The sequence below is a fragment of the Cyprinus carpio genome, chromosome A6 (assembly GCF_018340385.1).
Source record: "Cyprinus carpio isolate SPL01 chromosome A6, ASM1834038v1, whole genome shotgun sequence".
Lineage (NCBI taxonomy): Eukaryota > Metazoa > Chordata > Actinopteri > Cypriniformes > Cyprinidae > Cyprinus > Cyprinus carpio.
The window spans coordinates 2,140,066-2,166,804 of NC_056577.1; the positions used below are offsets into that span (position 1 = coordinate 2,140,066).

At 39.1% G+C, this 26,739-nt stretch overlaps 1 protein-coding gene across 3 annotated transcripts in view; it reads right to left on the reverse strand.

Moving 5' to 3' along the window:
- LOC109077431 (protocadherin-9-like) overlaps nucleotides 1–25,483 on the reverse strand; it is a 245,197-nt gene extending 219,714 nt beyond the window's left edge. For all 3 annotated transcript variants that reach the window (XM_042757495.1, XM_042757496.1, XM_042757494.1), the window contains exons 1-2: nucleotides 24,843–25,483; nucleotides 21,206–24,361 (exon numbers count right to left, since the gene is read on the reverse strand). In XM_042757495.1, coding sequence (XP_042613429.1) covers nucleotides 21,206–24,241 — 3,036 coding nt within the window. In that variant the 5' untranslated portion in view covers nucleotides 24,242–24,361; nucleotides 24,843–25,483. The remainder of the gene's footprint in view (nucleotides 1–21,205; nucleotides 24,362–24,842) is intronic.
- Between the last annotated feature and the right edge of the window lie 1,256 nt (nucleotides 25,484–26,739).

Genomic DNA, 26,739 nt, shown 5'->3' on the forward strand with positions numbered 1-26,739 from the left:
ATTAAATAAAAAAATATATATATTGTGAAATGTTTCTAAAATGTTTATGTTCCAAGGCAGATCGCCGGCAACAGCTATTTAGGATGGCTTGTGATTTGGTCTTAGTGACTTAGGTGTCCTCTTGAATACCCCTACATTTTCAGAGATTAGGACTGGCACACCCTTTATTTTTAAGAGTGTCTCCTAAATCGGCAAGTTAGCCACTTTTAGCCTTAAAGGTGCTGTAAATTTTTGACTCTACTAAAGCATAAAAATATAATAACAAACAAGTTAACATACTTGTTTATCTGAGAAAAAAATGCTACAGTCAGTTATTCTCCTTTGAAAATGGGTGTTCTGGGCCAGAATGCTGTTCACTGTTTTGGATTGTGAAACCCGCCCACTGCCAGTTTACCCAATTGGATTTCAGCACCCCAGGTTGCCAGTTGGCGGAAAACACAGCGTATTTCATTCATCGTGAAGTACTCTCATTCCTGTTGGTGTCGTCAATCTGGCAACCTGCATGTGTGTCAAGTCTGAGGAGGAGGGGCCGGGTGAAAAAACCCTCTCCAATATTTTGAATTTGGACTGCAATACCTAGTTCAACCACTCAGCGTCAATTCTACATACAGCACCGTGAAGATGTTTTGTGAATACAGCCCGGTTGCTACTTCTATTACATTGTGACTTTTAGCATCTCAACACTGGCTCAACCAATGGTATGAGTTTTGGGCGGGGCTACAAATTTGTTTGGCCAATGGCAGGCTGGGAAGTATTTGGGAAAAACTGAATGAAAACAGTCATTCATTACATGCTTCTGTTTGGTGACACTAGACCAGGGATAGGCAACTTCGGTCCTGGAGGGCCACTGTCCTGCAGAGTTTAGCTCCAACCCTAATTAAACACACCTGAACAAGGCAATTAGTGTTTTAGTTTAGTGTCTAGATAGATACAGGCAGGTGAGTTTTTATGAAGGCTGAAGCTAAACTCTGCAGGATAGTGGCCCTCCAGGACCGGAGTTGCCTATCCCTGCACTAGACTAACTGACACCGCTGCTTCAACAAAACTGACTGAGATACAGGTCGAAGTCATTATAACTTTTTTCGCTGACAAGGTTCTGATAGTCACACTTTGATCTTTTGGGATTTTGATAAAGGATATCAGTTTCGGAAAATGACTGGATTTAGTGACTCACAAGCGTGGCCTTTGTGTGGATTTGGGTTTAATATGAATGAATTCACTGTATTTATCCCACTAGTGGCATTGAATCATACTCTCTCACCCCAGTGCCATTTTTGAAATAGTTGGTTTAAAAGAAGGGCTTGTTTTGGTGTCGCACCTTGTAGTGTAAAGGAACAAAAATACAACCCAGAGAGAAATAAAACTGACTTGAGTGATAAGGGCAAAGAGAGAGAAAGACACACCGTGTGTGTCACATGGCAACAGCACAGGGCTTCTGGCTGGTTTATAATGCACGTGTTGAAAGGGAGAGAGTCTCGGCATAACAAGAAGCTCGACGCCGAACAGGATCCTGTTCATGCCACAATGTGGAAAATTTTAGACTTCAAACTAAGTGAAAATCTACCCATTTCTCTGACAGGTGGCATGTACGGTGACAGAGTTCTGTAGCCAGTGTGTCACCGACACACAGGTAGACCGCAGCAGTTAGTGCATTAGCAGGAACAGCAATTTCACTCTACGGAGACTTCGTCTCTAGGGTGCTCAGAGAGAATACTGGAAACTCGGAGAAGAGATTTTTGTACCTTGGTTCTCCTTTCTTTATATATTCCATCTCTCATTAATTGACTTCCTTTCTCGCCATCTTTAGTTTTCCCTTAACTCACTCTGTCCCTTTTACCGCCCCCTCCCCTCACTGACCATCTGCCCACTCTGTGTTTCCTTCCCTCCTGAGGTTTAGAGTTAAAATCATCCGTCGACCAGGCAGCCATTTAGTGAGCTGAGCCCTGGAGAGTCAAATCACATACAGTGTGCAATAATAAAAAAAAAATAAAAAAAATATGATGTGACCCGCAGAACATGAAAGTAGAACACACAGAAAGATGGAGGTGAGGAGCGAGGAGGTATGATAGAAAAATCATAATCTCTTAAATATCTCATTCATTCCTCCTGAGATTAAAATGAGAGCAAATAAATATTTATTTTATTTTATTTCATTTTTTTTTTTTTTTTTTTTTTTTTTTTTTATTCTTCTCCACAGAAGAAATACCAGAGTAATCTCATGTGTGGCTTTAAATTCATCTAAACTCATCAGTTTTTGATTGGCTGAAAAGCTAAAAGGCCACTTACTAGACTTTTTCTCTTTTTTTCCTTGTTTTTTTTTTTACACTCTCTGAACTGTCACAAAGACAGATGTGGCATCACTCATTATCTGCATTTTGGTTTCCCAAAAGAAAAGTTGCTTCTAGCACATTTAAGTCTCCTGAGGTATGAAAGAGCAACCTCTGAGCAATAAAGCGTCCCCCTGGGTGGAGAGGTAAACTGAAGAGGCTCAGCTCAGGAGAGAGGTGGAAGAGGATGAGAGAGAGTTGAGCGTGTGAGTGAGATGGTGGGAGTCCTGCTTTACTGAGGAGGGCTGATAAGACAGCTGAGCTGCTTTCTGAGGTGCCATTTCACTCAAACTGAGCCAGAAAATGGGAGAAGTATGAGGGGAGAAGAAAAAACTTCACTTTACATCAAACAAACATAAACAGGCGCCCACAAGTCCCAGTAAAGACTAAATGTATCGGAGTACCAATCAATATTATAGCTGCTGGCTGTGTAGATTATAGCCTCAGTCCATGCTAAGGAAAATGTTAGACAGAAATCTTTTCCAAAATTTTACAGCGCGATGACAAACCTGAGCACACAAATGTGTCTGTCTGTCCCTCCATCATTTTTACATGTCAAATTTTTTATTTTTTATTTTACTGTTTTATATATATATATATACTGTGATTGCTGTGTGAAAAGACGAACAAGATTTATCTCTTTCACCCACACAGATGTTGGAAAAAAAAATCTAAGTATAAGTGTTCTTAATGAGTTAAAGGCACTAATACATATACATTAGTTGGAAGTGCGTATGTCGGGTTACTTGATTAACATGTGCGATTACGCGTGTATATGTGGTTGCGAGTGTGAAAGCACCATTACCAGATTTGCAGGACCTCCCCTGGCACACAAACACACATAAATTAGCTGAGCTACATCACCGTGGTGGCCACTTTTGTTTTTTCCCCTTCCATCGCAATAATTAATATTCTGCTCTTCTCCATTAGGGCTGCTCAGGATTGCCTGAGATTGATTGTTTGTGTTTGATATTAGTGGCTCTTCAAGTCGACTCCTCCGTGAAAATGAAAGTCGGCAGGTTCTACGGCTCACGAACTGGAAAATTAAATACAGACTTGCACTGCATTATTACACAAATAAGAATTGATGGTGAATTTATGTACCTCACCTGCTATAACACGTCTATTTTGTTCTATTTCTCCTTATCTTAGAGTGATTTTCCGTGTATTAGTCTTGAAAGATTACATTTTATTCTTTAACCTCAAGTACAGGGTCAAATCTTAAAGAAGAAGAAATCTTAAAGGAACAGTTGACCTAAAAATGAATTTTTTGTTTTCTTTGTCCTCATTTTCCCTTGTTGTTCTATGACATTCCTTCTTTTGTGGAAGCTCAACGTTATGAAAAAGAGCATTCTCGATGCTTTGCAATATATTGTGTTGTTCTATTCCACGAAGAAAGGAAATCATATGGTTTTGGAGCATCAAGAAAGTGAATAAATGTTTGCAGAATTTTCATTTAAAACTGAACTATTTGGATGTACCTCAGGGCTAACTGTCATGAAAGAGCTTGAAGGAAAATACAAATATTGACATTTCTGACATTACAAGGAAGATTTCCAAGCATGTATAGGTTCCAAGAGCCCTAATGCAGTTCACAAGCACCAAGCCCTATTGAAACTGATAAGAGCTCCTCCGACAGAGCTTGATGTGACATGGTCAGACATCCAGAGCTCAGAGTAATTTTCCCAGCTTCATTTTGATTCAGTCAGCAATAAGTGAGGGGAGCCTTAAAATGGAAATATAGAGGAGGAGGTGGTGGTGATGCTTTCTATGTGGAAGAGTTTAATAAAAACCCAGAGACAGGCTGTTTACAGACCATCAAGTCCACAAACCGTTCGGTAGCTGCAGGGTGGTCTTAATACAGGTCCTGTCTCGTACCGAGAGAGGCATACAAATCATGCAGACATAATCCAATCAATCTCAGACATTACAGCCTTTCCCAACGAGCAGTGCCGACATAAACAATCCCACATTGGGACAGCGACTGACCTTTAAGATGATTATTTTAAGCAGATCCATGGTGATTTTTCATTCAAATCTATGTATAACCAAATGTAGCCTGTAATTAATATTATGTTCACAGTTATAATCACTCCAAAAATACAGTTTGGCATGTTTTATTCAATGCCAATCTGTATTAAATCTCTGTGAATAGAAGAGTTTCCATTTTCATCCATAATTCTGGAAGAACGGAAAGCGTTTTATGCTTTTCTGCTGCAAGAGACTCATTTAGAAATGAATGCACTCAGTGTGGGGGCAGTCCAGTATAAGGCTGTTGTTTGTCAGTGTAGAAAACTGTGACACAGGGTCACTTTCAGTAGCGTGAATGTGAGGCGAATACAGGATGAAAGCGTGCCCCACTCTTTGATATGCGTCAGGGGTTGCTGCAGCCTTACGCATCGCATCGCGTCGAATCCACATCCCTTCCACATCTCCTGTATTCAAGCTTCCTCTAAAGAGTTCGGGATGTTTTTAAGTCCGGAGGGCCTGGAAGGTCATCACCTCGAATATGAGAACAACGCAGGCACTGTTTGGGGTCGAGGAGGGGGGTTTAGGGCGAGAAAAGAAGCGGTCGTTTGTTGGAGCCGTGTGCGTCAGACGTCACCCCTGCCGTAACCTTTTAACGCTTCAGCAAGGAACCCCGAATTGTGATGCCCCGGGGAAACAGACAGCTCTGATAAGGGGCTCTGGGTGAGGGTTATAATGTATCAAGTCACTGATATTTGGGGCGAATGTCTTGGAGAAACTGAAGACACTGATTCAGCCCATCAGCAGAGTTAGAAATAATGGCGAAATAGGGTCATGGGAGATACACATTTTAGAGCTGAAGGCTGTGTGTGTGTGTGTGTGTGTGTGTGTGTGTGTGTGTGTGTGTGTGTGTGTGTGTGTGTGTGTGTGTGTGTGTGTGCGCGTGCGTGCATGCGTGCATGTGTGTGTGTTGAAAGGGAATGGATCAAGTGTTGGTTACTTAGTAAACATTTATTTTTCTTTCATTGTGCACATGATTATTAATTGCACATCAGTGCTTTAACAGTCTATGAACAATTTTTTATACTATTTTTTTTTTTTGTTTTTTTTATTTTTTTTTTTATATATGTGTATTTTTTTTTGTGTGTAACATATATATATATATATATATATTAATATTAAGGTATATTAATGTTGTTTTGTTGTAGTTTTTTGCATATATGTATTTGAAAATGTTAATGTTAAGTATAAATAGATATGTAATATATGTTGATATTATTACTACACACACACACGTATGTATATACTTTAAAAAGTAATGTTAATGTTAAAGGGATAGCTCACCCAAAAATGAAAATTTGATGTTTATCTGCTTAACCCCAGGGCATCCCAGATGTAGGTGACTTTTTTTCTTCAGTAGAACACAAAAATTGTTTTTTAGCTTTAGGCGTTGCAGTCTCTCAGCAGTACAGTGCTTGGCAATGGTAACAGAATAAAAATTTTTTAAAAAAAAACAATTGTGACGATACATTGATGTGTAAAGACACAAAACGATTGTCTCTATTCAAGTCAAAAATTATTGACTTGAATAGAGAAAAATAGGCATTATCACTCTTTGAACTACATATATAGTCTATTTCAGCCCTAACTGCTGCATTACTAATAAAAACAACTATATTGTGATATATGCTACCGTGGTAGCCTGTATGAAATTGATCATACCGCCCACCCCAAAACAAGGGAGTATGGAATCTTTATTACAAGGTAAAAGCTGCAGATTCTATCAGTGTTACTACTGCCAAGCAACCAAATTAGTGCGCCTGAATACAAGAAAAGTGTGACCAGTAGTGCAGCCCTCATGTTTTCTATGAGCGCATGACTTAATAGGAACAGTATTAACCATAGTGTGCTGCCATCTGTCCAGCACATTAGTGTGTTAAAAAGCCAATGCGAAAAAAGAAAGAAAGAAATGACAAACTACGGCATTACTGGTATTTTTGGCTCAGGAATCACTGAGCGCGGCCGCGTGCAGATGGTGAGGTGAAATCGAGAAGCACGTAAGGGTTGTAAACGAAAGGACACGGAAATAAATAAATAAAGCGAGTGATAGCGGAGGAAATACATCCAGGTGTCCATGTACTTTATCAGGAGCATTATCGGCTTGACAGTGGGGGGAGACGAGGACTGCTGTCTATGTTTGTGGTGAGATAGTGGGAAACAATTTTACCCTCTTTTGCTAATTCAGCTCTTCGCCTGGATGGAATCGCATCATCTAAATAAGGGAGCCAAATGTTTACACCTTTGCACATAATGGAGCTGCGATAAGAAGTGACTGCTTGAATGACATTTTCACACATATTATTATTATTTTCCTGCAACGCAAATCAAAGTTCCAGTGGTGGGTTGAGCAGAGGCACGTGAGGCACGTGCTTGTGTGTGCTTTTAAAAACCCTGCCATTTCACATTCCCTCGAGGATAAAAACAACAGACACGGCGTGTTTTATGTTTGCGTTAAATATCCCTCAGCGCAGCACCTCCGTGACAGCTTATTCGCTGACAGATTGATCGTAGCTCTTATGTGTTCTCACATTGTTCAAGCAAACACTGAGAATCCCGACAAGAGCGCCAAGGTTCCATCGGCCGCGCAGCCGCCTGGATGGATAAAGCCTTGATTCAATACTCATCCATAATCCATATATTGGATAATGGATTCGACAACTAAACATTCGTCGTCACACACGTGCGTGTAGCTTTCAACCCATCAATAACCTCTTTTGAAGCCGAATTTATGTGATTCCCTTTCAAGATCAGTTTTGAATAGCTTTCCTTCTACATTTTGCCAGCAACGGTTTATGAGTGTTTCTTGATCAATAGGGCAATTTATGGGGGTTGTTTTTATTAAAAAAAAAAAATAAAAAAATAAAAAAAAAGTAAAACTTGAGTACAAACAGTGAAATAACATATATAAGTAATATATACAAATTCAATATTTATTGTTTGGAAGTTACGTGTATACATTTTATACCTGTTATAAATTATTCCTGTTGTGGTGTCGTTTCAACCAACAATTGTCTCCAATAAAGTTATATAAAAAGCAAAGAGTATGTTTGAAATAACATACCATATAAGAAGAAGTGAAGTAAACAAGGAAAAAAAACTGTAGCCCAAACAGAGCATGGTGCAAAAAAACATAAAGGTTGTTGGTTCAATTGCTAGTAAATGCATTAAAGAGATGCATTCACCCAGAGATGATAATTCTCTCATCATTTACTCATACTCAGATCATTCCAAACGTATGAATTTCATTCAACTGCTGAACTCAAAAGAAGATATTTTGAACAATGCAGGTAACCAAATATTTGACCGTAACCATTGACTTCCATAGTATGATAAAATAAATAAATACATATTATGTAAGTTAATGACTATTATCAACTGTTTGGTTCCCAAATTCTTTAAAATATCTTTTTTGGAAGAAAGATCTGAGAAAATAAAGATTTTTTTTGTTCTTTTTTTTTTCTTTTTTAGGGTGAACGATCCCTTTAACTGATGCAATGTATACCTTGTTAAATATAAATGTTGTCAAGCTATGGAAGTATTATTTAATTGTGTTTATTTACATGAAATGCTAGCAATGAAATTAGCCTTAGCAAGACAAGATAGTCTGCCATTTTATCCAAAAATATAATTTCCAACAAGTGGCATTGCGACAGCCAAATAATGTGTATTAAAACAAAGTTTTCTCAGATGTTAGTGTGCTTGTTTACTAAGAAGACAACAGTGTTAGTGAAGAGCTTGTGATGAAATAGGAGTGAAGAAAATATAGAACAAGAACAGAACGTTTCAAGCTATAATTTTGTCATATATATATATATATATATATATATATATATATATATATATATATATATATATATATATATATATATATATATATATAAATGTTTTATATTTATTTTTTAAATTAGCATTAAATTCTATTAATAGCAAGACAAAGAAGCTTGCAATATCAAACCAGAAATGGAAAAACAATACAGAATTCACCTGTGATGCGTGCAGTTATATTGTTGTTGAGGAAATAAATAAACTATAGTGAGAGTGTGAAGTGTGTTTTAAAAGCACACAGGGCCAAAAGTACTCATAGTTGAAGAAACACTGCATGCACTCATTAAAAAAAAAAAAAAAAAAAAACTTTTTGGAATTAGTGTTTGATTTTAAAATTCAGGCAGGCCAAAATGACCGTAGCATGGTGGCTCTTCTTAAGTGCAGGAAATGAACTTCCAGATGCCAGGCAGTCAGTAAACAGCAGCTCAGACAATCAGCAAATGAGGAATAAAAGAAAAACGGCTGGCCTGGAGCTTTTGGCACCCACTGTGTCATTACAATCAAAAGGCGAACTACATGTATATTTACACTCCAGCACCTGTACCATCATCCGCGTCCCTTCAGGAAGTAAATCAGCTTCACGGTCTGCAGCTTTTGCCTACCGTCCAGCTCCATGCAATCAAGAGTCCCGGCAATCAGCCGGGTTATTTTCTCCACGCTGGCAGAGTTAGTAGGCCACTTCAGTGCATTACCTCTCTCGGCCCAGTCGTGAGACTTGTCAATGCGGTGCAATAAAAAGAGATTGAGACTGAAAGTTGAGATTGAGTTTTATTGTCATTTTTACTGCGCCTTACGAACATCGATTTGCCCAGGCAAAGACAAAGCAAGAGATGGATATACAGATTGGAGCGACTAATACCACGCCTGCCATCGTAAAAATCACAGACTGCAAAGTCAGTCTGAAGTGGTGATTTTATGTCTTGAAAATGTAGTCTCTGGGTGCTGAGCACATTTTTTCCCCTTTAGCACAGCAATGTTTCTGTCTTTCTCCCTCTTTCTTGCTCTAATGGTTTGCTTAAACACAAGATGGTGGCCCTAACAGAGTGTTAGGATGTAATGGATGTAACTGCGTTAGATAAATGTCAAACCAAGTGGCATAATTATTTTAAGAAACACAGAAATAAGCACGCTTTTCAAGCAAAACATGATTTCTATTTGTTAAACATCAGTGGAATTACAATTGTTGTTACTCTGGACATGTGTTAACTTCATGGGAAATGTTTTACTATATATATACATTAAACATGACCTTATTGTTTCGGAAAAAGGTACCTTCATACAGTTATTGACTGACTGGGCAGCAAGGTAACTGCCTAAGGTTTCGGACCCAGCCCAAAAATACAGTATATGTATTCACCAAAAATTACCTTGGGACCTTTTGGTTGAAGTACTTGCTTATTTGCAGATGCCACTGCATTGTTTTCTAACGCAATGCACTTGTTTCCCAAAAAAAAAAAAAAAAAGGTCTGTACTGTGTACTAGCGAATGGCCATTTATTATTTACAATATCAAAGTATCTCACACTGATTTAAAGACCATTTACTATACATTTATACAAAGCAGCATCCATTATATGTTTTTATTATTATTATTATTATTATTATTTGTTCCCTGGAAATCGAACCCATGACCTTCAAACTACAAGTAACAAACTCTAGTGTTTGAGCTTCAAGAATGCATTGGCTATGTCTGAAATCACTTTCTATACCCTCATTCACTAAATATAGTCCTCTGAATGAGTGAATGAAACAAGTGAGTGAATTCTGACAAAAAGTGTGCCGGAAGTGCTGTGTAAGATTCATTTTGACACGACACTCACAGTACATGTGCATTTTACTAGCCTACATAATTATACCACTACTAACATCAGCTGTACAGTCATTATTGAGGTGCATTATGGTATTTAATAAGTACACATTTTATAATTCGGACACCACTTCAAATAGTGGTCCCCTCAAAAAATGCACTAAGGGTATAAGAGGGGATTTAAGACATAGCTAGTGTGTCTGGTAACTACTATGTCCAAATGTGTCAGATTGGCATTTTGGCTAGTTCCTTGCGGTCCAGTTGGTTTCAGTCGGGATGGCAACTTGCATTAACACTGGATGTGTTTTTATAAGCTACACTGTCAAAAAGGATTTTTCAAAGATTATTGGAGTGTTTAACAATAGTTTTTCAGTCTTTCTGCTTCGAAAATTCATGTTTAACACTGGATGTGTTTTCATAAGCTACACTGTCAAAAAGGATTTTTCAAAGATTATTGGAATACATTTAATAATAGTTTTTTCAGTCTTTCTGCTTCAAAATTTCACGTTTAATTCATCATATTACTTGCCATTTCATTTGACATTTTTGTGAAATTTATTAGCAGTTTCTAATAGAAAATTGTATCCCACTTTAGATTAGGTGTCTTTAACTGCCTTGTACTTACACTAAAAAAAAAAAATAAATAAATAAATAAATAAATACATGTTTGGTAAGATGTACCTTACTGTGTACATGTTGTATTGCAGGTCATGGTAGCATTTGATTTTACAGTCCTGTTCTGCATGTGCATACTATGTAATTGTTACAGTAATTACAATAACTGAGTAATAACTAGGTATTAACCCTGAAACTACCCCTAAACCCAACACTAGTTACCTTATAATATGCAGTATTTTCTTAGGTAAGTACAGTGTAAGATCAGGTAAGTACACATACTGTAAAATGCAGCACAACCCAGATCACTGAGGTGGGATAACATTAAGGTTAGGGCCAAGTTTGATGGATTGGTTAAGTCAAGAGTAGTTTAAGGTGTAGCGGTAGGGTTAACAGTGTAATTACAAATGTAACTACATAAATGAATTACAGATATAGTTTCAAGAAGGTAAGATTAATGATTCATTTAAATGTAGGTACATAGTAGTTTATGACACTTAATATAAAATGGGTCCGAAAATCATTTCAAAGTAAATTTGTGAATCTTATACCTTTTTTTTTTTTTTTTTTTTTTTTTTCAGTATATAGAAATATTTTCTAACTAGTCATGGCATTTTGAAAATCCAAAGATAGTGCCAAATGATGTTGAAAAAGACAGCATGATACAATGCAATGGATAAAGTGTCCACAATTTTAATAACGATCGAAAAATAGCATCATTTTTTGCAATTTGCTTTTTCTCCAGCACACATGTGGAAGTCATGACACCATTTGAATGCCTCGGGGACGTCACTAATGTGAGTTTATGTCCCAGCTGGTTTCCTAACGCTGACACTATCAAAGTAATTCGTTTTCCACCCTCATCTGCTTGTCAAAGCAACAGCTGGGACGAACGAGCCCCGGAACCCCACACAGACAAAATGAACTATTCCTGAACCAGTCCTGCTCTAAATATTTATACCGCTTACCGGACATACCGGATTCTGCTGTCCACCATAAAAGACAGCGCTGATGGGATTACCTTAACCCTAGCCTTCAAAGATCTGTCTGTGTATTTATTTATCTCCTGGTATTCAACCCCAGCACGAGCTCATCAAGTCATCAGCCCGCCAACAGAGGCCACCCTCAAAAAAATGACAGGATTAAAGAAGGAGTTTAAGCCATGGATGTGTTTGCTCGGCACTTTGAAATACACCCATTCATTCAGCATGTCTTTATGCAGCGCTTAGACGCCAGTTCTCAACCAAACAACTGCTACGAAGCATCAGACCATATTCAACTCTAATCTGTTTTGGTTCATATATTATTAAAGTGATTTACTCCTGTTGTGGAGTGTAAACCTATCAAATTAAAGGGGCCATAGAGGGAAAGCTTAGGCAGAAAGGTAGAAATGTCTTTTTAGGTGTGTGCAGTTAGATGTTGATGTTGTATTACCACTAATCTCATTGGTAAGCATGTTCTTGACGCTAAATATGCCTTTCGAGACTATTTGTACACTTTTTAATACAATTCACAAATTGTATACATTATTAGTGCTGTATACATCTTAGTGCTGTTTTTATTCTTATTCTAATAATTAATGCAGGAATCACTGTCATATAATTTAGTACAGTGTTCGGTCCACATTGGGGGGAGAATACATCTCTGAAAACCATTAAAGGAACTTAACATCAATCTTTCATCTTCTTTTTTTTTTGTTTATAGAAAAGTGTGTTCATTCATTCTGATATAAAGGACTGCAGTGTATAAAACAGAAACGCATGGCGCTAATGGCCAAGGTCATGGGTTCAATTCCCAGGGAATGCATGAACAAAGTGTAGCTTGAATGTGAGCAATGTACAAGTGTCCGTCAAATGCAGGATTGTAAAAGTATGTGTCCAGACTCCTTCCGTTTTACTCTATTAATATATATATATATATATATATATATATATATATATATATATATATATATATATATATATATATATATATATGTATATGTATATGTATATATATATATATATTATCATACCGTCATTAACTTTTTAAACTCATATTTTTCAGTATCTTAAAACCTTGAAATTTCAAACCTAGCAAAGAGCTTCAGGGTATGTTCTGTCCTTTCATATCGCACAGACACATATAAAACAGTTCACAATCCTGCTGTTATAAAGCTAGAGGCAACTTATTTGTAATATGGGTTTTTCAATGCTATACCGGCTTTCAAAGTGATACTGTACATCACTTCAGATCTTTATATCCTTTAATTTGCAGTTCAGTAAAACTTAAGTTGCAATGCACTTACTGATTTATAATTTATTATTTACAATACCCTTTATTGAATATGTTCAGTTGTGTTAATAATTGGTTTGTTTAAATTTTGCTACTTTCAATTGGGTACAACAAAACTTTCATAAAGCTTCAATATACATACTCACTGTTGTTGTTGTTTGTTTTTTTTTTCTCTCTTGTTTACTTGATATACTTCATCATTGGTCTAATTTTAAAAGACATACTCCTAATTTGAGCTATGCCAACAGGTTTTAAGCAAGCTGTACTTTATAAGATAGCTTCAATCACAGTGCAGAAGTGATTTTAACAGTGTGCATGCTTGGTATGATGCACACTATCTAAATTTGAGATAAACCTTAGATCTGCATGATGAAATAGTGAATAATGATGTGTACATTTATCTGCAGTAAAAACTGATTAACGCTCAAAGTGCAAAGTTTAACAGTGTCAAAATCAGTGGACTAAAAACCACAAAGGAAAAAAAAAACTTTTCAACATTTATTATTAAATTAAAAAGATAAAATATCACCATTCCAACAATGCTCAGCAGAAAACAAAAACAAAATCATAATATTAATAGTCATCAAGGATTACTTGAGCTGCATACAGATTGCAGTGGGGAAGTACATTATAACAAGCGAAAGAAAAAATATGCAGAAACAAAATCATAACAGTCCATTATAGAATAACACAGCACATTAAGCAAGATTACCAGGAGGTCAATTTACATAAAACATATTTTATGTACATTATAAATTACGGTGGCTGCAGTGGAAGGGGTGGAACAGGAGAAATTCACTACAGATTATGGTAATCAAAGCTATTAATCTGAAGAAAGGGGGAGGTGCTGTTTTCTGACAGGATGACACCTTTAACTTTTGGAAAGGCCCTACAGGGCTCTTTGTATCATAATGATGTCACTATGTCAGAGAAACAGCACTTAGGGATGGTCACAGTACTCTCTCAAAAATAAAGGTTCTTCATTGGTTCTTCTTATCATTGCTTTCCCCCCTGCATGGGGTTCTTGAGTTGGCTGTATTGCTCTTTTGAGATTAGAAACTTTCTTGATGTTACTTTTCAGGTTCTTCAGATCAACGTAATGGTTTCTGGGTTACATTGCAGTACAGTGGTTGTGTTCTTTGAGAAACTCAGAAGAAACTTGTTCTATGGCATCAGGATCTAAAACCCTTCGTGGTTCAAACAGGAACCTTTACTGTTAAGAGTGTACAGTGGTGTTCATGTGGGGCGTGAGTCTTCCGTCCCAAAAATGTTGGGATGAACAAGTGCACATAAAATGAACCCCTACTGTACCTCAGGTGAGCATTTGAAACAGTATGAAAACATGTGGACAAGAAGGAAAAAGTGTCCAGAACATCGCAAACTAGTCAAGAAACATTTTCTTCCACCGTATCTACTTTAGCCATTTCATATTGTGTGAGTTGTTACCCAAGTGTATTAAAGATTGAGAATGTAGACACCGTTAGATTAAATAAACAGAGACTTCTGGTGTTATCATGATAGGGTTTAATAATTTGTTCATATTCTTTGTATTCTTTATATAATTAGGAATCATGCAATACTTATAATCAAATCAATGTCAATATGTGTATGAGAATGGAAGTGGAAATAAAAATCAGAAGGATTGAATGGCAGAGTGTTCTCATGTAGCCTCACAGAGTGGATCCGGGAGCCATCTCTTTTCAATCAGTTTGCTTTATGAAATGAAATTATGGTGAATGGTGCTGACTTTTGCTTGTGACTTAAGCAAATGAGCTGGCAGAGGAAACACAGCTAAACACATTTGAACATCCATCTTTTGAATACTTTATCTATTTCTCTGTTTTTGACTTCAAAAATAAAACTAAAACATTTTTCAAACATCCAGACCGAAACTTACTTGGTTTATATCCATGGTCCTCAAACATATTTGGACACTCATACCTTGCTTAAAATGTCTAAATGTCAAACCAAGTGGCATTTATTTGAGATTTTGTGGAATATGTAGACACTTTCTGGTGCTTCACCTTCGTGTTCTACCTGTGATTACACTGCGCGACAGTCAGGGGAAGTTCTTCATACATCCACTAAGGTTAAAAGTATTTGTAAGAAATGAGTGAGACAAATGTCTATCTTTATTTTAAAAATTGTAGGTGCCATTTTTATATGTTGTGAAATTAAATTCATGTCTTTTTAAGTGTGGAATGAATGTCCAAATAGAAAAATTTGAGGTAACTGAAGTTTATTTTAATCACATTTACTCCACAGTCATAGGGAAGTAGTGGCCTATTGGCTAGAGAGTTTGACTCCTAACCCTAAGTTTGTGGGTTTGAGTCTTGGGCTGGCAATACCCCGACTGAGGTGCCCTTGAGCAAGGCACCGAACCCTCAACTGCTCCCCGGGTGACGCAGCATAAATGGCTGCCCACTGCTCCGGGTGTGTGTGCACTTTGGGTGGGTTAAATGCAGAGCATGAATTCTGAGTATGGCTCACCATACTTGGCTTCATGTCACGTCACTTTCACTTTTTTTTCAGTCGCGAGAGTAGTTGTATGATGATCATGAAAAGAAAAGAAAAAAAAACAAAAAAAAAACAACATCAATCTGAAAATCTTGAAAATCCGGGTAATTTACCAATGGTCTGTGCTAGTTTGGGTAATGAATAAATAAAAACTCTAGCATAGCAAAATTATCTAAGCATCTCTGTATTCTGCCCATGCAGGAGAGGGAGGACTTACTTGAAGTTCTACATGTTCTGAAGATCTGTGTGAATGTACAGCGTAAAAGTATTGAGCTTGCTAAAAATTCTGCTAGCCCCCAAGTGGGGTGCCTTCAACTCTACCTCAAACTTACAGTTTGTTCTCTGTATTTAGGAGTTTCACACAGGCTTTGCAATGGGCATCCTGAGGCAGCATTCCATTCTTGCACCGTCTCGCCTGTCTTCCATCAGTACCCTATCAAAAGCAGTTTGACAGTTTGGCCCCAACAAGGGCTATAACTGCAAAGTACTTTAGACCGAGTGAGTTCAACTTGAACTTCAGAGGGTGAGCCTCTTAGGGACAAAACGGGGAAGTTTTCACATCAGTGTTACTGTAGGTCCAGAACGTGCACAATCAACAGTCTGTTTGAAAGATAAGCCTGCTTGCTCCCACCAGGGATTTGACAAACTGCGCTTGAGGTAGACTGGATTATAGTATATGAGAAAGGACAGCCGTGTAAATTTCAGAATTGTAAGCCACTGCCATTTGGGCTGAAATGAAGGGACTGACCCTTGAATTTAGAGAGGCTTGTGTATGAAATGGATTTGGAGAATTAGGAATCTTTCCAAAGACACAAATTTTTGGTTTCTAGTGTATACATTTGGGACAAATCTCACCTTGGGGTTCAGCCAAATGTTACTCTGTGGTGCCAGTATATTGTGTAAAATGGGTGCATTGAAGGCGGAAAATTGAGAAAATGCATATCTTGTTCTTCCACAACTGGTTTTAGAAGGGATAGTTGACCCAAAAATAAATATTCTGTCATAATTTACTCATCTTTATGTTGTTCCTAACTTGTATGATTTTCTTTCTTCTATTGTCGATGTAATGAAAGTCACTTTTGGACCCCACTGACTTTCACTGTGTGGACTAAAAAATGCAGTAGCATTTTTCAGAATATCTTCTATTGTGTTCTACAGAAAGGCATACAGGTTTGGGGCAACAAAAGAGTGAGTAAATGATAACAGAATGTTTATTTAATAACATAACACTGCGCCAGTCCAACGCAATTTACATAATTTTTAATCCAGGCTCCTGCAAACCAGTCAAAGAGGAACCCAACAACACGTAATAATGAATTGCAGAGGCTCTTTATGCAAGACAATGAGAGGCAGCAAGCAGCCGCAAGTGTTGTACCCCGACTAAATCTCTTTCTCTGGCCCAATGGAGGCCCTCCATCAGCTCAATGTGCCAGATACCGCAACAGACATCCCCCTCAGGTGCAATAATGTCACAGTCCATTAATCTTCTCAAACTTCAGGCCCTGATCCTGGGAGCCCCGTCCATGCTAATCCCTTATTAATGTGGCAAATGAACCTGTGGATGTAGGAGTACTCCCTCCCGGCCCTTCACCATCACAATGCAGAGTCTATTACCGCCTTCCCCCGTACCATCTCGAGTCTCTACTGTTTGCATTAGGATGTCCATTCATTGAAGCATAATAAGGGAGTTGGTTGGAGGCTTGAACACACACACACACACTCTACATATTTTTTTCTCTGTGTGCTCTCTATTGTATTTTTTGTCTCGCTCACATATGGTGGAGTGCGAGCCTGATGCATGTGTAATCTCTTAAGATTCAATGTTGCAATTCAAGTCAGCAACCAGACGCTTTTCTTCCATTTTGGTTTTGTCTTAACTCGTTGAGACTCTCAGGAAAGGCGATGCGTGCAGATTCCTTCTATTATGTGACAGTGGGAAAGACCTGACTGTGCTCTGCTTTGGCAGATTAGAGGAAAGCTTGGCAACAGAGGGAGCATGAGAGAAAATCGTCTGGTCTCTAAAAACAGTCCCACGGAATCTCACGGGTCTGATTGCTTCCTAAACCAAACGGAATAACCGCATCACTTTGGAATAATTGCAAGTCATTATTGCTAGCACTCACCGGTAGAGCTGTTAGCCTGCTCTCAGGGCTCCTATACATATGAATGAGGCTTTCTAAGAATCTATATTTATAGAAAAAAATCTGATGAGAAATCTAAATCTGATTGACGTGATGTAGGTGAATTTCTTGATGTGAAATCTGAGAAAGTATGAGCAGAAACTCCCCACCATGAAGCACAAACACTCTTATAAATGCTTGTACTGTATGAGTTCGGTTTGCTATGAGCAGTCACTTCCCAGTTTAATTTCTCCAACTGAGTTTATTAATCAGGCTTGTTGAGGAGTTTTCCCGCAGAGCAGAGTCTTGCACACTATGCACGCACGTTTAATCAATAACCTAAATGTTTCATGCACTTCGTAATAGACTTTTTAATGCGCCTCCATCCTGAGAAGCTATTGAACCGTGATGTGTGCGTGTGTGTTTGCCCCATGCAATAAAAAAACTACAAATGAGAAATAAATGGCCTACTAAGATTATTTTGCAATAAATGCCCTTCATCAACGAGTTCTTTGGAAGGCAAGTGATTTTGTATCTGTTATATTATTGAATTTCACTCTGAAAAACATAGTAAAGTGACAGAGAAATGGGCAGGGAATAATACACATTGATTCCTGGATGCACAGTTGAAATTTCCCTACAATACATGTTATCAGAAGTTGTGTAGAAACGATTGGAAAGTCAAGAGAACATATTAATCATTTTGTCGTATGACTAGTAATTACATGACTTGACAAGTTTCTTTGGCTTAAAGAGTAAAGCATGGCACTAGCAAGGTGATGAGGTTTCGAAGGAATGCATGAACTGACAAATTTTAAGCTTTGAATGCAATGTAAGTTTGCTTTGGATAAATGCATTAACGTTTACCCAATGAATCGCTCATGCAACTAATGCCTCTGCTTAGTCTTAAAGGGACAGTTCTGCCAAAAATAAAAAAATTCTGTCATTTACTCACCCTTATGTTGTTCCAAACCTATATGACTTATATACTTCTATCTCCTTTAATGTTCCACATAAGAAGAAATGCATAAAGGAATGACATGAGGGTGAGTAAGTAATGACAGAATTTCATTTAGAATTGTATTCCTTTAAAGCTGTAGTTTTACACAGCCACCTACATTTTTTTTTTCATTGCACTGCAGCCAAGCAGAATGAAAATAGTTAATATTTGCTGCACACTTGACTATCAGGCAAGTTTGCATGTGCTCATTGTTGTTTGCACTGCTTCAGTTCAGTCTGTGAATAGAAAGGCCAAGTGTTAATTTTCCTATGGCTGTCAGCAGAGGTTTTGGGTGCCATAATAAGCTTGCCACTGATGTGCCTCTAGCTGTGCTAACTAGCTCTGCATGGAGGTTGCCCCGGTATCTATGAGCTTTAGAGAGGAAACACAGTCAATGGCCTTTAAAGGATTGAGACAGAGACACAAAGGGCAACCCCTGCTCAAACACAGACCCCTCTGGACTGAGCAAACAGTGCATTTCACAGTGTGGTACAATCCATCTACAGCGCTGACAGGCATCTGTCATTGCACTTACAGTGGCGGCTATTGTTTTGGGTCACTGAGTCATTTGTTAAGTCATGTACAGCATGACAGCATGGTTCCCAATAGAACAGTAGCTGCAGAGGCCGCTCTCTTGGCCTGGATTGCAGTTCATTATGTAATCTGTCGTTCTACATTGGTGTACTCCTTTCTTTCTCCCTACAATGCAAATCTTAGACAGGGAGAAGGAAAGGGAATGCAATTAATTGCTTTGCATATCCAAAATCTCATTGAAAACCCTAAATGCTTCAATGCATGCATCACACTTGTTTGATGTTTTCATTTAGAAGGGGAATGAGATGAGATGCAGTGTAAACTATAGAAGGGTCATACCCTGTGTGGCCTACCCCGATGCATGTACGCGATCTGGACTGCCAACACAAGAGCAAGCCAACCCATCTTCTAGACTCGCATCCGCTCGGAAAACAATATTAGACATTCTATTTGTTTGTACAGCTTTCATGCTTAAGGAAATTCCTTACTCACACTCAGTCTGGAAATATGCAGAGTTGTGTGTGTTTACTTACTGTAGTTACACTTTGCCAGAAGTTGGAAAAATGCCCATAAGTGAACTAAAAAAAAAAAAAAAAAATCATAATTCATAAATAACATTTAAAAAAAGAAAGAAAAGAAAAGAAAACTCTCCTCAGAAGTGAGCTTATGATATCCTCAACTGAGAAAACATTCATTAATTAGAAAAACTAAATTAATCCATGAATAAGGTAAAACGATTTAAATAAAAAATCCATATATAAATAAAAGCACAAAATTCTGAAAACTGAAAAAAAAAGCACACACACACAAAAAATCCATGAACAACTAATAAAACATTAATAAATAAAGTAACAAAAAGTTAACAAGTGTGTATGTGTTTGTCCTCCAACGGTCAGGCCTTATCTTATACATCTCTAACAGCCATTACCAATCTGTTGTGTAATCAGTCCATCATTAGACATGAGCTGTTTACTGAGAGAAATGCTCCCATAAACACACACACACACACACACACACACACACACACACAGAAAAAGGGCAAAGGAAAGGCAAGGAGACAGAGAGAGACAAAGTGAGTGAGAGATAAAGAGATTGAATGAGAGAGAGCGACAGAGAGAGAACGAGTGACTGCTCCCCACTTCTTCCCCATGCATTACAGACACATGTTGGCCCATAGCCAGAATATGCCATACAGAACAACAGTGCCACCTAAAGGTAATATTCCCCTCCCTCCCTCCCTCCTACTCACCCTCCCTCAACTCTCTCTCATCATTTGGATTTCATACGAAGAGATGCCGTGCAACTCCCTTTTGTGATTTTGAGCGCTTTATACAGTAGAACTGTCTTTGAGAAATATGTACATCTACCGAAAGAGAACACAGTTCTATACTAAATGTCTGAGACAGTCTATTGGTTTAGTATTTGGATACCATTGGATTTAATGAACCAGGAGATAATGTTTAATGTCGTGTGCGCACATTTTCTCTATTAGTAGATTAACTGCAGCCCAAGATTAATTAAGAAACTGGTATCATAGAGAATGCTAATTAACAAATGCAGAAAAATAAGAACAAGATTGAACTTGAGTGGTTACTCATAAAAGTGATGATTTGTTTGATAATGCCTATATTCTAATTCATTTCTTCCATAAAAGAGTTTAGATGTCAAAATGAGAAAATGGTGATCGAAGTAGACAGGCGAGAAAAAAATGTTTCTTTCACAAACTCTCAGAACATTGCATCTTTGAACCATGACAGAGCAGTGAGATTAAACTGAATCTAGTCGCTTAGGATTCATGAGAGAAGTTGGATTCTTTTCGAACCTCACCCATTAAACCAACTGCTTATCCAGCACTTGTTTCAAGCAGAGGTTTATAAATAAAAATAAATAAAAAAAAGAAAAAAGAAACACAGGAATGCATGTGGTAAGATGATGACAATAGTAATTCGCCTGGGTCTGCTAGTTTCATATAAAACACAATATTTACGACTTTTTTTGGTCATTATATGAGAACATCTATGGGGGGCTTTTTGAATTCTACATTTTACATAGTGCATCACAGATGTATCACTCAGAGTAAGTTAGCTACCACAGGCACTTCAGTACTGAGCAGGGCAGTTATAAGCAGTACTTATAGACCAGTAAAAGTGTTCTTTTACCTGTCTGGTGTGCAAAGGTGCCCCCTTTGACTTGAAGCCTCCTTGTGAACTGCATTCTGAGGCACTGAAGTGATCAGAGCTGGTGGAGGAACGTTTGGAAAGCGTGTCACAGCCCCCAACAAAGGTATTGTCCAGTGGCAGCTCCTGTATCACATGATGCTTTTTCACAGACACCGGAGTGTCAGCTTTAAGGTGGAAGGCCGACTGAGGTGAAGCGGACTTGTAGTGCCTGGCCAAGTCTGGGCTGCTGGGTTTGAATGTGGTAGTAGGGGTGGCATTCCAATCAAAGCGTCCAATCCCGGGCTCCTCGAGCTCAGCCGGGAGACTGATGGTTCCATTTATGGGTTCGTGGGCAGAGTCATCGGGTTTGTTCTCCTCGATGGTGACGAAGTTCAAGAGGGAGCTCTTTGGCGACTTCCTCTTTTTGCGCTTCTTCTTCTTGTTTTGCTTGTTCTCCTGGTTGGGGGACATCCACTCAGCACCCTGCTTCTTTCTCTGAGCTGCCTTGAACTGTGAGGCGTGTCGGCAGCGCACCAGAACTGTTATGAAGATGACCACAATCACTACCATAGTGCCTGTCACGATGGCAATGATGGTTTTTAGGTTGTCAACATTCTGATAAGTCTCACTGGTCTCGCCAATGTTCCTATCCAGTGGCGTTTCCATTGTCCGACGGATGAAGTCATGTATGTATGAGGAATTTCCAACCGTGTCATTTACATACAGGAAAACTAGGACAAGAGTGTGCAGGGACTTTGGATAGCCTAGGTCACTGATGTTGACCACCAGCCTGTGGAGGCCAATGTCTGCCACTGTGGGTTTCTCCTCTAACGTGATGTTTCCTGTTACGGGGTCAATTCTGAAAAGACTTCTTGTGTTGCCACTCACAATAGTGTACTTGAGCTCTGCATTCATACCCGTATCACCATCTACTGCAAACACCTCGGCCACAACCGATCCCGGAATCGCAGACAGTGGCACTAGTTTGAAAGAGGTGTTTGATGGTGGGTAGATGACAATGGGGGGGTTATCGTTGACATCAATGACATTTATGGTCACCTTGGAAGCTGACGAACATGGAGGGCTTCCATTGTCCACAGCTCTGACGTCAAAGGTGTAGGAGCTTTGCTGCTCTCGGTCAAAGGATACATTGGACTTTATGACTCCAGAATCTGGGTCAAGGATGAAGTTCTCATTATCATTAAGGATTGAGAGTCTCGCCATGGCATTCTCACCAGCATCTGCATCTGTGACTGTGATTACTCCAACTGTACTATATTTAGGCAGATTCTCTGACACAAAGAACTGAAAGTGATTGTGTGTAAATTTAGGGCTATTGTCATTCTCGTCCAGTATGGTCACTATGACTGCAGCTTGACTCTGCAGAGCCCTGGTGCCATTGTCCCTAGCGGTGACCGTAAAGAGGAACCGCTCTTGTTCCTCCCTATCAAACACCCTGGATGCGGTTAGCACTCCTGTTTTGCGGTCAAGATCAAAGAATGATGCGTTGGGTCCAAGCTGGTAGACAATCTCTGCATTCCGTCCACTGTCCTCATCTGTTGCACTGATGGTTGTCAGGAACATGTCACGTTGGTTGTTCTCCATGACAGCCAGCTCAATGACAGGCTGGGTGAAAATTGGTGGATTGTCATTCTCATCCTCCAGCCGTACTCTAACCAGGGCGGTCTGGTTCAGACTAGGTTTTCCAGAGTCAGAAGCAACAATCTTGAAGATGTACTCCTTGGTTCCTTCATAATCAAGCAGTGCAGATGTTTCTAACAAATACTGGTTGTCATAAACTGCTTTGAGGTGAAATGGAACATCTTTCTCAATGAAGCAAATCACCTTGCCGTTTACATCTGTGTCTTTGTCAGATACAGTAATGAGGGCAATCTTGGTGTTAATTGGATCTTTTTCAGAAAGCATTACAGTACCATTAGTTGGACTGATGATGTATCTCAGGTCGATGTTTGGAGCATTGTCATTCACATCAGTCACATTGATAGTGATGGTGGCTCTTGCTGGACTCGAGCTTCCATCGCTGGCTTGTACTGTGAGTTTATGAATGGCGGTCTCCTCTCTATCAAGCGGCCTTTGAACTGTTATGAGCCCAGTGGTGGAGTTCAGAGCAAAAAGTCTCCGTGTGGCTGGAGACACCTGGGCCCCAAACATGTACTTTATTTCTGCATTGGCACCCACATCTGCATCAGTGGCTTGCAGCTGAACTACAGATGTGCCGACGGGAGAATTTTCTGGGATGTGGACCTCAATTTGGCTTTCTTTGAAGACAGGCCGGTTATCATTAACATCAGTGACAGTCACCTGTAGAATGGCAGTGCTGGATTTCTGTGGGTTCCCCCCATCCTCCACTTTGACTTTCATCACATAAGTATCTTTCTGTTCTCTATCTAAATTCTGCTGAACGATAAGCTGAGGCCATTTCTCACCCTCTGGTGTCTCCACAATATCCAAACCGAAGGCGCTCTGCCCGTTCAACAGCTCGTATTTGTGTACGCTGTTGGGTCCGGTATCTGGATCGGTGGCAGAGGGAATAGCAAAGCGGCTGTTGATGAGTGTGTTTTCCGGAATTGAAATGTTGATCACAGGCGAGGGGAACATGGGGGCATTGTCATTGGTGTCTTTGACAATGATTTTAATTTTGATTAATCTGAAATAGTCATTGGGCAAAATGACCACCTCAATTTCAAAGGAACACTCGCTGTCTTCAAAAGAGGGGCCAGGACAGAGTTTCTCCCTATCAATACGGTTGGAGGTGGTAAAGATTTCTCCTGTATTGCTCATCACTCTAAGTAGCGGGGTGTCACCTGCTTTCGACACAAGTCGGTAAACCAGATTACTGGTAGCCGCAGTGGCAGAGTTCATATGGGAGATGTTTAAGTCCTTTGGTATGTTTCCAATAAGAACATTCTCCTGTAGCTCTTCTCGAATAGGGTAAATGAGCTCTTGGGCTATGGTGGGATCTAACCAGAAACAAGCAACTAATGTTGCCAACAAGAAAAAATCCCTTAAATCCATGACAGCAGTTCACGCGTGTTCCCGCTGCTTTAATTCAAACAGTTGTCTCCATATGGTGTTGTCAGAGCCAAGGTTTCACAGAGCCTTACATTTGTAGATAAAGAGCAGCCAAACACGACCCTACAACACACAACATTATAATGTTACAATGAATTCCATAATACTCAACAGTCAAGACAAAGAACTAACAAATGGTCCATCAAAATCATTGTAATTAAAAATCAAGTAATAAGTGTTTAAAGTCTGGTTTATAGTATTTGCTTTATTATCTTAATAAAGATGGCGATGCATTCTGGTTATAATTCTCAAATGCATTCTAACCACCACTACAGCCTGGTTTTCACTGTAATCATTTCCCTGTGCATGCACAGAGGCTCTTGATAAAATAAAGCAGCCAGTCAAGCCCTCAGACATTTCACATGAAACGTCCCCTATGTCATCTCCTTCAAAGTTACACAACATGCATTTGAGATTTAATCTTATTATTATTTTATTGTGAGTAAATAGCATATGCACGAGACGTGACAGTGTTTTAAACAATACAGTACATCAATTCTGCATGCAAACCCGTTTGGGTGCATGCATGCATGCGTTTTCTTACCTCGGTTCACTGTGAGCTCGCTCATACGGAGGTTACCAATTCGCGCACGTAGTGTCAAATCCGTTCGACCAGTCAGAGACAGAGAGAGAGAGAAAAAAAAAAGGTCTGACTCCAGTATAATATGAGGATATCCGTATTGATCACTGCTTTAAGGACTAGGTCAGTGAATACTTAAGTATTTTAGTCGTGGGAAAAAGAAAATCCAATTCAAAGCACAGCTGGTTTTAGGGGGAAATGTTGATTTAGCAGCAATCAATCAGACAATCTTTATGAACTTTCCCCCCGCAGATCAGCGTACGGTCGGGGACGCGCGGAATGCGGTACCGGTGATGAATCAGGTGATCCACGCGCGCGTTAACGGTCCCGTACGGTCATTCCGCATTACCGGAGGAGCCCTTATGAAACGCACCTGTTCTGCTCAAATATCAACATAAACTATCCCATCAGAGAGAAAAAAAAAAGTCAAGTACGAGTGCGATCAGATCATTTCCCTCTCAGTCCTCAGTCAGAAAGAAAATCCAAGGCGTCTGTCCCGGTGTCTTGTGCGTGATTCGCCGCGCACACCTGAATGAGAAAAAGTCCAAACGCTGGGATGTGTTGGGATGCTTATCCTCGCTCTCTCCTCTTCCCCAGACTGAATTTCTCGCACTAACTCTGAGTATGCCCACAGGGGAACGCCCCCTCGACTGCTGATTGGTCCCTGTCTTCATTAACGTCTCAGGGAGAGGAGGGGGAATAATATGATTGGTTAGAATTAACGTCACTCACGCGCGCTGCTGAGACGGAGCGAAATGCCTCAGAAAGACTCTGCGGGCTGCGGGATGAGGAGGGTCGATGTACGGTTCCGTTTCTCCTCATTAACAAATAAGATAATATAATGTATTTGTTTACAACATTATGGTGTCAAATAAACCAAACACAAACTGAAAATGTTTTGTCCCTTGTGACCGACAGTTTTTTGGAGTAATAGCCTAAATAACGCAGTGACAAAAATCTTTCAAAGCAAATGAAGTGTGCCAGTCAGATGCACATGAGAAGTGTATAGGCTACTTAAAGCTACGCTTCTGTCAAGTTATACATTTATCAAGTTGGTTGGAATATTAGCGTACACTCGTGTAGAATCGGAAACGTATCAACAACGTAAGTTTTGACGAACTTTAAACCATCATGTGGTAGTTCACTGTGACACTGAGTCATAAGTAGATTTTACAGCATTAAACTGATTTCATAGCCTCGAATAGGTTGCTATATTAACATAATCAGTTAACATGCATTGGCATAAACAGTTTGATACTGTAAAATATAGTCACCAAATTGTTTCCTATGTGATTATGTGATTATGTTATTTAAACAGCAAAATTATGTTTATGAAATGTATGAAGATACTTCTTAAAAGGTATTCAGTTGTGAAATTCAGCAGTGTAATTACGTGGCAAGTTTTTTTTTTTTTCTGATAGGAAGGGTAACAAGGTTGAAATATGTTTCATAGAAACTATATGCGCAAATTTAAAATCGTTTGATCTATGTTATTCAAGGTTTATTAGACTGACCGTCTGAAGAGAGATGGAGACCATCAGGAAAGAGGAGCGTGTTTAGTTGAGTTGCGGTAAACAGCACCATCTAGAGGTGAATACGAGACATGCGCTTATCTCTCATCTCATACCAGAGCTGAAGTGGGACAACACTCTTGTCGAGGATTCAGGTGTGTGTGTGTGTGTGTGTGTGTGTGTGTGTGTGTGTGTGTGTGTGTGTGTGTGTGTGTGTGTGTGTGTGTGAGAGAGAGAGAGAGAGAGAGAGAGAGAGAGAGAGAGCAAAGGCTTTGTTAGGTCAAAGAGGGAGGGACTGAAGAGCCAATCAGGTTCTTGGAAATTGTTATCAGCTTTTTCTTCCACTAACA